Here is a 13,689-nt window from a genome sequence, read left to right as displayed (position 1 = left end):
AAGTTTTCACCATTGCAAACAGACATCCTTTATTTAATGGAACCTATCAAATAATTACCAATCTTTCTCCAGCCCCTGGTAACCTTTAGTCCACATTCTGTCTCTATGAATTTATAGGTATTTCATATAAGTGAAATCCTACAATACTTGTCCTTTTGTGTGTGGCTTATCACTTAGCATGGTGTTTTCAGTCTTTAGCCATGTAACAGAATGTGTCAGAACTTCACTCTTTTTAAGGCCAAGTAATATTCTGTAGTATAGCTGCATCACGTTTTCTTTATCCATTCATCTGTTAAGCATCTGGGTTGTTTCCACCTTGTTGCTATTGTGGATAAGATGTACATATAAGCATCTGTTTGAATGCAGGTTTTTAATTCTCATGAGTTTCTACCTAAAAATAGAATTACTGGGTCATATACCTATGTTATTCTTAATCATCCCCAACCTGGAAAAGCCAGTGTTCTAACTATAATATTTTTTAGCTGATGGTAAGTCCATTTTTGTTGTTTTTAAATAAATTGCTGTCCCTCCTTTGAAAAAGGAAAATTTTTTTTTAAAAAAGGAAATTAAAAAAAAAAACAAATAAATTATGCTTACTGATTCATATTGGCATTTTCCTGATGGTCTGATTTACAATTTCCCAGGGGGTGTATTGTTTTACAATTTAGCTTTTTTTGTGTTCAGTGATGGTGAGGCCAACAGGTAAAGACATAACTGCTGTTAGAATCTCTGGGTGGAAAGCACTCAGGCTATATAACCCTCCAGGTAATTCTGAAGCCTGCTGAAGTGTAGAGATCACTGATCCAGGGTAAGGCCAATGGGCAACTTGACTGCAATATCCCCTGGTCAGGTTCCTGAGCCAACAGTCAGTACTCGATGTTCTGAGGCAGTGGCCTGGCAGGGCTGAGCTGATGGGTTCTGGTCACTAACCATGTACCAGTCCACCTGACACAGGGCTATTCTTACAGAGAGAAATCAGCACAACTCAGTTCTCAGGTCCCCCTTGTTCTTGTGGTCTCCAAATTTGCTTGCAATCACTGTCCCTATGACCACTGGGATGAGGGGCTATGTTATATGATCAGGTAGGAAACAAGGTATACAGACACTGCCCTGGAGGCTGGAGAATCCAGAGGCTCCCAAGGAGGTGACAATCCAAGGGACCCTGCAAACCTGCTGACTGAGGCAGTATGTACATCAGTCTGAGATTGATGCACTCAGCACTCTGCCTGGCTGAGTCTGTGGTTTGTTACTTAAGAACACTTGAACAGTAGCTGTACTAGTTTACATTCTCATCAACAGTGGTTTAAGGTACACTTCTCCCCACACCTTCACCAGCATTTGTTGTTTGTTGATTTCTGTATAAGGGCCATTCTAATGGGGGTGAGATGAAACCTCATTGTGGTTTTGATTTGCATTTCCCTGATGACTAGTGATCCTGAGCAGCTTTCCATGTGGCTATTGGCCATTTGAATTTCTTATCTTGAAAATCTCTGTTCAGGTCCTTTGCCCATTTCTTGACTAGGCTGTTTTGTGGCTATTTTCTTGAGTTCTTTATAGATTCTGGAAGTTAATCCTTTGTCAGTTCCATAATTTGAAAATATTTTCTCCCATTCTATTGGTTGCTGCCTCATTTTGCTGGGCATTTATTTTGCAGTGCAGAAGCTTCTCAATTTGATGTAATCTTTCTTGTTAATTTTGGCTTTGATTGGCTGTGCTTCTGGGATCTTTTCCAAGAAATCGTTTCCTATGCAGTGTCTTGCAGGGTTTCCCCAATGTTCTCCAATAATTCGTTATCAGGTGGTAGATTTAGGTCTTTGATCCATGTTGAGTGGATTTTTCTGTAAGGTGTAAGGTAGGGGTCTTGTTTCATGCTTCTGCATGCAGAGATGCAGTTTTCCCAGCACCATTTGTTCCAGAGACTGTCTTGGCTCCAGGGGTTGATTTTTGTTCCTTTGTCAAAGATAAGTTGGTTGTAGATGTGTGGATTAATTTCTGGAGTTTCTATTCTGTTCCATTGGTCTATGTGTCTGTTTTTGTGCAGTACCAGGCTGTTTTGGTTATAACTGCCCTGTAGTATGTCTTGAGGTCTGGTATTGTGATGCCTCCAGCTTTGGTTTTGTTGTATAAGATTGCTTTAGCTATTCGGGGTCTCTTGTGTTTCCATATGAATTTTAGCATCATTTTTTCTAGATCTGAGAAGAATGTTGTTGGCATTTTGATTGGGATCACACCGAATCTATAAATTGCTTTCAGTAGTATGGACATTTTGAAGATGTTGATTCTTCCAATCCATGAACAAGGGAGATTTTTCTACTTTTTCATGTCTTCTTCTATTTCTTTAATGTTTTGTAATTTTCATTGTAGAGATCTTTGACATCCTTGGTTAAGTCTATTCCAAGATATTTAAATTTTTTGTAGCTATTGTGAATGGGGTTGGTCTTAGAAGATACTTCTCAGCTGTGGCACTGTGTGTGAATACAAGAGCTATTGATTTTTGTGTGTTGATTTCATATACTGCTACTTTACCAAACTCCTCTATGAGTTCCAATAGTCTCTTTGTGGAGTCTTTTGGGTTTCCTATATATAGAATCATGTCATCAGCAAATAGGAATAGTTTGACTTCTTCCTTCCCTATTTGTATCCCTTGAAAGCTGAATATAGACCTACCATATGTCCGAGCCATCCACTCCTGGGAATTTATCCAAAGGAAATGAAATCAGCATATGAAAGAGTGATCTGTATCCCTATGTTCATCTCAGCACAAGTTATAATAGCTAAGATATGGAATCAACCCAGATGTCCATCAACTGAGGATTGGATAAAGAAATTATGGCATATATGCACTATGGAATACTACACAGAGGGGAAAAATGAAATTATTTTATCTGCAAGAAAATGGATGCAACTGGAAACCATTATACTTAGTGAAGTAAGCCAGTCACAAAAAGACAAATTCCATATGGTCTCTCTGATCTGTGGTAACTAATAGAGTACCTAAAATGCAATCTTTAGGAGTGAAACTGATACTTTTAGATGTGTTGACTTTGAACAGCCTTCGCCCTGTCGAACTTTTTTTTTCTTCATACTAATTGGTGAACTCTCTACTTAGTTTTTATACTCATAAAATTAATCTTACACTATGTGAAAAATCTCTGTAAAAAAATAAGAATGGTAAAGGAAGAGGGAGGAGAAAGAAGGACAGCAGTATGGGTGGGAGGGAGGTAGAGGGGGAAGAATCCTCATGTTCCCAAATCTATATCTATTTATCTAGATAGATAGATAGATAGATAGATATAATGCATGAAGTTGCATTCCTTAAATAATTTTTAAAAAAAGACACTGTTGGGGGGGGGGGGTGGCATTGTGGCATAGCAAGCTAAGCCTCTGCCTGAAGATGCCGTTATCCTATGTGGGCACCAGGTCAAGTACCCACCAGGTCAAGTGCCCATCAGCTGCTTCACTTCCAATCTAGCTCCCTGCTAATGTTCCTGGAAAAACAGCAGAGGGTGGTCCAAGTGATTGAGCCCCTAAACCCACGTGGGAGACTGGGAAGAATCTCTGGGCTCCTAGCTTTGGCCTGGCCCTGCCCTGGCTGTTGTGAATATTTGGGGTATAAGCCAGTGGAAGGAAGATCTCTCTCTCATTCTGTCCTCTTCTCTCTGTAAATCTTTCAAATAAATTTTTAAAAATTAATATTAATTAAAGAAAAAAAGAACTCTTGGAGTATCTTCTAGTTGCAAATTTTAGTAATCAGAGAAGGCTAAGTAAGTGGCAAACTGTGGGGCTTTACAAGAAGTGATTGAATGTAAACAGAGTATGGACAAGGGAGACATTTAGTGAATAAGTGGGCTTTCCTTATTGCGAGACAATCATCACAGAGAATAAGCAATCACTGGATAAATTTTCTCCAGTGAAAAGAAGCTGATCCCGGGGTCACAGACCTGTGTTCTAAGCCTATCTTCTCCCTTTATCAGCTGTGAATTTGAGCAAACTGACTAAATTCTAAGCTTTGGGCTCCTCATCTAGAAAACGGGATAATGATGGTGCCTATCCAGTAACTGGAGGAGTAAATTATCGGTAAGATAATGCCAGTAAAATGCCTAACTTTGTGCTCTTGACAAACGCTCAACACAACTTAGCTACCATTTCTGCTACATATCTACCATTAGTATTATTAGTAGCACAATAACCTAGAGTAATGTTAGCTGTTCTCTTCATCACCATCATCGTCATGGTAGGAATGCTGAGCCCCTCCATTACACTCACATATGGATTAAGGGCTGTAACTAGACAAGCTAAAGATGCTCTGAGGGGGAAAAAAAAAAAACTTCCAAAATTAAAGAAAAAAAAAAACTTATTTGGGTCTCCTACTTAGAAGGAGACTTGAACAGAGGAGGACATGTTTTGCCACTGGAATAAGCTACAGGATCTGAGTGGTGTTATGCTGCAAAAGGTCTGTTTCTTGCTAGTGCTGCAGTCAAATGTGATTCAGCTGGCATCTTTCCTCCAAGTGGTGGCTTAGAGACCCAGGCACTTCATCTGAAGATGTGTTCTCAAGGGCCATGCACAAGAATAGCTTCTACCCTGTGGCTTTCCTCCAGAGATTGTTCTAGGATCAGTCTTATCTCACTCCTCCCTCTAATTCTGATATCCATGAATCCATCAACCATTGTCTAACTGGCCTACTTGTTTACATCCTTGCACTGACATTGAGCATTAAGTGTTGTCCAGCAGACATAACTGAAGGCATACCTCCTTCATTTGAGAGCATGTACTTCTGCTAATGCCATCAAAATTTGCTATCTCTTTAATGTGGAGTGATACTGAACTAACACCAACTGAAATTGCCATAGATATATAATATTTTTAAGATTTATTTATTTGAAATACACAGTTACAGCAAGAGGTAGAGCCAGAGAGAGAGAGGTCTTCCATCTGATGGTTCACTCCACAAATGACCACAACGGCCAGAGCTGAGCTGATCCAAAGCCAGGAGCCAGGAGCTTCTTCCTGGTCTCTCATGCGGGTACAGGGCCCAAGGACTTGGGCCATTTTCCACTGCTTTCCCAGGCCAAAGCAGAGAGCTAGATCAGAAGTGGAGCAGCCGGGACTTGAACCAGTGCCCATATGGGATGCCGGCACTGTAGGCCACGGCTTTAACCCACTGTACCACAGCACCAGCCCCCATAGATATACAAGTAATTAAGTTCCCTCTCATCAGCTTTCTTTTCTTTATAATCTGAACAGCAATCTCTACTATGGGAAAAGTCCACAAGAAAAACATAAATGGAAGAGATTTGCTTTCCCTATTTCACCCATTAGTCACTTATCCACCCTATGCAAACAGCATACCTCCTTAGGATGTCCTTACAGCCCAAGATAATTAACAGCAAATGCTGAGAAAGGTACCCAGGCCGTCACCACCCACCTCTGTTGCTTCTTAGACCAACCCCTCCTATCCTCCTTGTTGCAGGTACCACATCTGTGTGACTGTGCTCATCTACTTCCTCCCCCTCCTGGTGATTGGCTACGCATACACCGTAGTGGGCATCACACTGTGGGCCAGTGAGATCCCTGGGGACTCCTCTGACCGTTACCACGAGCAAGTCTCTGCCAAGCGCAAGGTGAGTAAGGGACAAAGAGCACCTAACCCACCCTGGCACAGGTGGGAGGTATTAAGTGGGGGTTGCCAGCCAGCCCCAGAGACTCTGAACACAAAACATTCCTGGGTCTGGAGAACAGCTGAAATGCTGGGTCCTGGGTCTGGTTATATAGGCATGAACCACTTCACTTCCTCCGTAAGAGTAATTAGAATCTGACAGTCCACTAGAACACACACACACACACAGTGGAGAGTTATTTGGTCCTCTTTTATTATTTATTTGAAATTTGACAAAATAATTGACTCACATGGTTCAAACATCAAAAAGTACTGAATGGGACAAAAATTACAGTGATGGAGAACAGCTAAGAGGTTTTCCAGGGGTTAGTTCTGGGGGAGTTGTCTGCTTCAAAAGGGAGTAAGGGAGAGGGAGCAGCTGTGCATCCTGAGTGTGCTGAGATTTCATAGAACTGAACGCCTGAACAGAAGAGCACAGGTAAAAACTGACAACCAGCCAGATGCAGTCAGTGACCTAACACCAGCCTCCTGGTTTTGATAATGTAGAGTGGCTATATAAGACGATCTCATTGAAGGATACCTGGGAACTCCTTGTGTTTTTTCTGCAACTTCTTAAGGGTCTTAGATTAGCTCAAAATTAAAAGTTACAAAAAGATTAAAAATCCTGCCATGGAAAGGCTCCTTTCCTTCTAGGTCCTCCATTTTACTCAATTCCCAAGCACACAGATACATAAGCATTCCCGCACACATATACATACATACATACACAATGGCGACCACTGTTGCTTCTTGTTAGTTCTAGATAAAAGCATTTATAAGCCAAAAAAATAGATAGTATTATTTTCTTTTTTATATACATAGTAAATTTCTCCCTCTTATTTTTTTCACTTCATAAAATCCACAAGATCTTTGCAAGGAAGTCTTTTTTGTAGAAAATCTTCTCTTTTTTTCCTAAAAATAAGAGTGTCGCATCTCCCATCGTCCTATCCTATTTGGGCTGCTGCTAACACAATAGCTTTGGGAACTGTCAAATGACAGAAATGCATTTATCACAACTTTGGAGGCTGGGAAGTCCAAGATCAAGGCCAGCAGATTCAGTGTCTGCGGAGATCTGGCTCCCTGGTTCATGGGTGCCAGATCTCATTGTCCTCACATGGTAGAAGGGGCAAGGGGCCTCTCCCAGGCCTCTTCCACAAGGGCACTGGTCCCATTTATGAAAGCTGTACTCTCAAGACTGAATCATCTCCCCAAAATCCCACCTTAATGCCATCACCTTGGGCCTTAGGATCTCAGCTTAGGAGTTTGGGTGTGACCAAAACATTAAGGACATAGCTCCCAGTGTTTGTAAAATTTTTCTTTCTAATCCTATTTAATCATCCAATTTTGCTGCTGCCCAAATCTTTTACCTCTCCCTGACCCACAGCCTCCAAACTAACCAGCCGGCCTGGCTCATTGCTCTTCCCTTTCCCACCTGAACACCCACTCACCTTTGCTCCTTGGCACGATCTCCCTTAGCTTCTCCAGACATTGCCTAGAAGGACCATACAATATGGGCATGAGTCAGGATCATCTGAAGGATTTGTCCAACAGAATTTCAGTCCCACCAAAATTTCGGTCTCAGAATATCTGATTCAGTAGATCTAAAGTGCACTCCAGGAACTTGCCCTTTTGCAATTTCCTGGATGTGGGTGACGATGCTGAAGCTAGGACTGCACCCTGAGAACTGCTGATACAACTGAAGTTGTTCAGCACTGTGTGTTAAACAGCCTTCCTCCTCCTTGAAAGAGATAGTTATAGTCAATAACTACCCCTGCCACCCCATCAAATCACACTGAACAGTGAGGGGTAGGAGGAGAAAGAGCAGCTTTGAGACAAAGAGGATGTGCTAGTGGTCTCACCTGTCTCTCTCTCTTGCCAGGTGGTCAAAATGATGATTGTCGTGGTGTGCACCTTTGCCATCTGCTGGCTGCCCTTCCATATCTTCTTCCTCCTGCCCTATATCAACCCAGATCTCTACCTGAAGAAGTTTATCCAGCAGGTCTACCTGGCCATCATGTGGCTGGCCATGAGCTCCACCATGTACAACCCCATCATCTACTGCTGCCTCAATGACAGGTGAGAACTCAGCCCTCACACTCTCTGCAGGGGCCACAAGACCATCGATCTATGCAGTGGCAAATCACCCAGCCTACATGAGCAAACCTGGCTGTGAGACAGGAGAGGTGGAGCCTGCAGCAGAACCACCACAGTGCTCAGTCCCTGCTGGTTACCACCACGCAGGAATGTGAGCTCAGACTGGGCTCCCCACCCCCAAAAGGAATCAGAAACCTAGATTTTTGTAAGAAATCTTTTGATTTTTAAATATTGGCATCTAAGTTAGGACCAGGAGAGCAGAATCTAAAACTCCCATGACTGTACTACAAAAAGTTTTCAGAAAAAAAAATGTAAAAGATAAGTTTGAGAGGAAAATTTCAAAAGTGATCGTTTTTTCATAATAAGCATTTTCCATGAACTTTTTGAAAATGCCCTCCCTCCCCCCACACACAGCCTGTGTGACTGCTGAGTTTGCACATCCACCCTAGGAATCCAGACACAAGGAGCTACAAATATGGGGGAGGGGAAAAGTGGCACTAGAACACCCCCTCCAAAGGGCACATTTTCCATTTTGTTTTTCTTTTTTAAAGGTTTGCTTATTCATTTGAAAGGCGGAGTTCCAGATAGAGGGAGAGACAGAGAAAGAGAGATCTTCCATCTGCTGGTTCATCCCCTAAATCACCAAAGCCAGGCCAGAACTCCATCCAGGTGTCCCACGTGGGTGGGACTTGGGCCACTGTCCACTGCTTTCCCAGGCACATTAGCAGGGAGCTGGATCAGCAGTGGAGCAGCAGAGATTCTAACTGGCACTCATGTATGGGATGCCAGCTGCAGACTGTGGCTTAGCCACTGGGCCACAATTTCAGCCCCAGATTTTTCTCTGTTCTGAGCTCTCACTCTCTTCTTCCCATCCTGTTGTACAGTTTGGGCAACTTTCTCCAGTTCCTCCTAGCAGTCCAGCAGGACAGGATAAGCAAAGAAGGAATGAGGGCCCCAAAGGCCTGATCCATGCCCTGACTTGATCAGACAGGTTGGGAGAGCCTTCCCTGCATCAGAAACCAACCTCAGACAGTAAGAACAAGGGGAGCCCATCAGGAGTGAAGGCGGGGCAGACTCTCTTGAGCTTGTCCAAGTGGCCTCTGGGTTAAATCTCCCAGCACAGCCTTAAGTAAATAAAGACTGATTTTTCCTGTTTAACAAACAGAAACTAAGACACGTTGGAGGGACATAGCTGGCAAAAAGTCCTCCTCCAGTCACTGAGCTACTTGAGGAAAAGGATTCAGTCTTGAGGTGTGTTTCTGCTGCCTGGTGACTAGACAGTACTGGGCACCTAGTCAACACTTAGTGAATGATGTGCTGTTGATGTTAAATCGATCTAAAGGCTGCTGACCCCACAGCACAGGTCAAGGCCTTCCTCAGTACAGACAGCACATTTCACATGAACCTGATTCCATTCCTTGATTTGACCATGATCACCAAACTTTTTTGGCCTTAGTGTCTCTAGCTTTCAGTTAATTAAAAAAACAAAACAAGGAGCTGGCGATGTGGTATAACAAGTAAAGCTGCTGCCTGCAGTGCTGGCATCTCATATGGGTGCCTGTTCGAGTCCCGGCTGCTCCACTCCTGATCCAGCTCTCTGCTATGGCCTGGGAAAGCAGTGGAAGATGGCCCGAGCCCTTGGGTTCCTGCACCCACGTGGGAAACCGGAAGAAGCTCCTGGCTTCAGATTGGCACGGCTCCGGCCATTGCGGCCAATTGGGGATGAACCAGCAGATGGAAGACCTCTCTCTCTCTCTCTGCATCTCCTTCTCTGTGTAACTCTGACTTTCAAATAAATAAATGAATCTTTTAAAAATGAAACAAAAAAGCCCCAAGTCACACCTGGCTGTATCTATAGGTTAAAGAGCTGACGCACCTCTGAAAGCAGGCGGTCCCCAAGGCTCACCTCTGTCTGCTGTCTCTTCAGGTTCCGTCTGGGCTTCAAGCATGCCTTCCGATGCTGCCCCTTCATCAGTGCCGGAGACTATGAGGGTCTCGAAATGAAGTCCACCCGATACCTCCAGACCCAGGGCAGCGTGTATAAAGTCAGTCGCCTGGAGACCACCATCTCCACAGTGGTAGGGGCCCACGAGGAAGAGGCAGAGGAAGGCCCCAAGGCCAATCCCTCGTCCCTTGACCTGACCTCCAATGGCTCCTCTCGCAGCAACTCCAAGACTATGACCGAGAGCTTCAGCTTCTACTCCAACATGCTGTCCTAGACCACAGGGCCTTCAGCAGGTGCAGCCACCACCATCTTCGTCCTGCTTCATTCATTCCTGCATGGATACTTCTCTGATCTGGAGATGTTCAGAAACACCCTAACGTTGGAACTTGTGGAAAGGGTTCTAATGGTGTAGGGAAAACATTCCATCTTGAAGTCAATCTGGATCCTTCCCTGTCTTTGCCAACCCCCTCCTCGCATAAACTGTGTGACAAAGGCAAATCCATGAACTTCTCTAAGCCTGTAAGATGAAAATGTTGGACTAGCTTTTCCCTGCAGTCCATTCCATGATTCCAGAACTGACTTCAGCTGCATGTAGGTGCTTATTTTAGGATGAATTCTAAAGGACAGAAACAGCTCCTACTGACCCATTCAGCAGTCACTCTCCATTGTGTTCAGATTAGCCTCCTTCAGCCGCCGGCTCTTGTAACACCAGCCTTCACTAGGTAGAGTGGACAAAAGAAAAAGGAAACACACCAACTCTGAATGAAAGCTTTCATCTTGTCTCCTCAGCATCTGTGAAGAGAGGCATGTCCATATATCAGGTCATGTAACATGGAACTGAGAGCCTTGGGCCCTGTACTGCATTCCCCGGGACCACCCTGAGAACAGATGCAGGCAGAATAAGTCTACTGGTTAAAATCCAGGAGACCTGTGCCAGGCTTGGACTTTCTAAGCTTCTTTCCTTGTGTAGAAAATGCTGAGGTTAACCTAGAGAATCTGTATCTCGCTGTTCCGTGTTTCAGTGATCAAATGAGTTTTTGCTTGCTTCATCAAAAAATGGCAGACTCAGAACAAAGAGGAGCAGTGATATCCAGTTCCTGCAGATGAGGCAAATGCTAAGACTGAGGTGTTAATATCCAGCTCAGACATTCTCCAATTTGCTGTAAAGCCCTGAGGATAGTTCCGGCCTTTTACAAAACAAAGGACGTCTGCATCTCTCTACCAGGTTTTCACAGGCTAAGCTGCACAGCTGGAGAACACCAGAAGGCAGGACACGTGTATGGCCATCCTGCTCTGGCCTTCTGGATATCCTACAGCAGGTGAACGAACCCAGATTCTAAACATGATATTAACATAAGGCCTGTGTTCAGATCCTGTTGTATACACAGACTACACCCACAGCTGTACTTGTGAGAAGAGGAGAGTGTTCTGCCTCTTCCCTTCAGACTCTCAAACTCTTCTTTCTGCCTCATGGCTTTGCTGGCCTCCTGTCTACAGAGAGGATGATCCATCAGCCCGAGGACAGCCAGTCTGCTGGGATGGGGTTTCCAGCAGTGGGCATGCAGTTTCTTTCTGTCTCCCTGATCTGTGCTTTGTTCAGATGTGGTTGGATGCAGAACCATGAATATCCTCCTTGTAGTTTGAATACATGGATACCTGTGTGCTGTGTCCATCACGAGGAGGACTCAACAGTGCTACCCACAGGGTGCTACTAGCCCTGCTGGCTCTAACCCTCCCAGGGCATCAGCAAGCATAGTGGAAGCTGTCTAGCAACAGCATAAGCAAAACAAATGAAGAATCCTGAGAACCATATTCTACAAGGCAGCACACAAAGTGTTAAACTGAGCTGACGTAAGGTAGATATATGAATGGAAAGAAAAACTTTGGGCAACAAAAGTCAGTGCCCAAAGCATTAATCAGATAGCTCTGGATAGAGAATCATGCCATGTCTGATTTACTTATATCAGAAGGATATAAAGAATGGACATGATTAAGACAAACACCTAGGAAGAAAGTGTCAAGGAGTTGAAACATCATATTTACAGAAGAGAAGGCTACAACGTTTATTGAGTACTTGCTATGAACTTCACCCTGAGCTGGAGACAGAGCTCCTTCAGCTCTTGAGCCACCTACTGTACTCATCATTGCTAACTCTCCAATTCCAGTGGGTCCAGCATGCAGCAGGAGGCATGGTGGTATCCAAGAAGCAGATTTCTTTCAGAAGTCTAAGAACCCACACTCACCACAGATAATGGGACAAAGGCTGGGACCTTCAGAGAGTCTTGCCCTGACAGTTCAAAGACAGCCACCAATCATTCTAGGAGACCCGAAGGGATGAGGTTGAACAGCATCATGACTGTCTAAGAAGAGCTGGAGTGTGGTGGTTGTGGGCAGTTTCAAACATGGCATCCATTAGAGAGTGCCAGCCAAGCATTCCTCTGGCCCATTGCCAACATGTTCTCAGCCCCCGCGTGCGAGGAGCACCATGACTAGTCCTGTGCATGGGTCTCATTCTTATTACAGAAATGTGTTACCCTGTGTTTATCTCTTCAGTATGATTCCTTGATGTATTGCCAAGTAACAATAAATATGAGACAACATGGGGCCATCTTTGTTACGTTACTTCCAAAATGTGAAGCCCAGCTGTTGCTGATGTGCTACTTGTATCGTGCCAGTCACTTTCTCCTCCTTGCTCCTTCTCAGGGAGGAGATGTGATGTATATCTTGGACTCACAGTAGGACCACAGTAACTGAGGGATGGGGACAAGGATTTATGGGAGGATTTAGAAGTCAAGAGTCCTTATCCTTCTCACTGCCCCCATCACCGGAATGCTAAGACTTAAGGAAAAGTGGACCCAAGAGACAACTTCATTGGCTTGGTCTTAGGGAAGACGAGTATAAGTGAAAGGGGAGATTGTTCTGAGGTTTCCATGTTTTCCAGCCTGGGGTCCTGGAGAGAATCTCTATAAAGAAATAAAGTATGTGTTTAACAGTATCATGCCTTTGCCTCTTCACTGAGGAAACACACACACTCCAGGAGACTGGGATGACAGCAGGAATCCTAGTAATAGCTAGGAGAATGGAACTGAGTTGGTATAATATGGAAACTGTTTCCAGGTAGAGATCTGGGAAAGCAAAGTGGGATTGTGGGATGTGCCCAATGATGCCATCTATCTGTGGACAAAAGCTGTGTCAGTTCGGGCCTTCTTGGAAGCAATCACCAAGAAAGCATTTGAAGTACAAGAGATTTATTGAGGGAAAAAGAGGGAGGAAGACCTGGGAGAGACAAAGGACTGAAGAGGGGAGGAAGCAGGAGTGGGCAGAGAAAGCCTGCAGACACCATGCAGATCTGATAGCTGTGAAACAGGACTGGGCAAAAGAGCCTCAGACTCTGAGGCAACTCCTTGGCTAGTCCAGTCCCACACAGAGATTGCCAGAGAGAACTGCGTTGGCAGAAATGCCAGGCCTTGCACCTGCCATGCTCAGCCACTGGCTGGAGCTCTCTGAGGAGAGTGCTCTGCATTTGAACAGTGTGATGAACCCTGAAGCACTACAGCTGAAGGCCATCAACTGCCTGCCACCCAAAATCTCTCAAAGGGAGAACTAAGACATTTATCTCCACCACTGCCACCAGAGTATTGGTCCAGTTCTCTGTGTTTGAAAACACATGTCAGGAAACCCCTGGTGAGAGCGGTGCAAAACACCAAAACATGCTGGGCTGGTTAGTACCAGGATAAAAGCAAGACTACACTCCTGGGCTCACTTAGAACCAAAGCCAAAGCAGCAAGCCAAGTGACATCCTGCATCCCAGCTAAACCATAAACTCTTTTCCAATACAACCTACTCTATAAAGAAGGACGAGTACACCAGATGCACACACATCAGTGCAGGGACACAGGAGACATGAAGAGGCAAGGTAACATGACGCCTCCAAAATAACACAATAATCCTCCAGAATCAGATCCTAAACTGAAGGAAATCTGTGAAATGA

General features: G+C 44.4%; 2 protein-coding genes across 8 annotated transcripts in view; one reads left to right on the top strand and one right to left on the bottom strand.

Moving 5' to 3' along the window:
* Positions 1 to 9,972, top strand: part of TACR1 (tachykinin receptor 1) — a 177,665-nt gene extending 167,693 nt beyond the window's left edge. The window contains exons 3-5 of the mRNA XM_062209724.1: positions 5,474 to 5,624; positions 7,539 to 7,735; positions 9,681 to 9,972. Of these exons, the coding sequence (XP_062065708.1) occupies positions 5,474 to 5,624; positions 7,539 to 7,735; positions 9,681 to 9,972 (640 nt within the window). The remainder of the gene's footprint in view (positions 1 to 5,473; positions 5,625 to 7,538; positions 7,736 to 9,680) is intronic.
* POLE4 (DNA polymerase epsilon 4, accessory subunit) overlaps positions 1 to 13,689 on the bottom strand; it is a 200,661-nt gene that overhangs the window by 59,284 nt on the left and 127,688 nt on the right. For 2 of the 7 annotated variants that reach the window (XM_062209725.1, XM_062209730.1), the window contains exon 5: positions 7,108 to 7,151. The exons of 2 other annotated variants lie outside the window; for them this stretch is intronic. In XM_062209725.1, the coding sequence (XP_062065709.1) occupies positions 7,108 to 7,151 (44 nt within the window). Of the gene's footprint in view, positions 1 to 6,049; positions 6,081 to 7,107; positions 7,152 to 9,629; positions 10,491 to 13,689 lie in introns of those variants that run through there. 3 more of the 7 variants (XM_062209727.1, XM_062209731.1, XM_062209728.1) reach the window with 3 other exon arrangements.

This window comes from Lepus europaeus, chromosome 13 (genome assembly GCF_033115175.1).
Source record: "Lepus europaeus isolate LE1 chromosome 13, mLepTim1.pri, whole genome shotgun sequence".
Taxonomy (NCBI): domain Eukaryota; kingdom Metazoa; phylum Chordata; class Mammalia; order Lagomorpha; family Leporidae; genus Lepus; species Lepus europaeus.
This window is presented reverse-complemented; position numbering and strand designations above follow the sequence as displayed.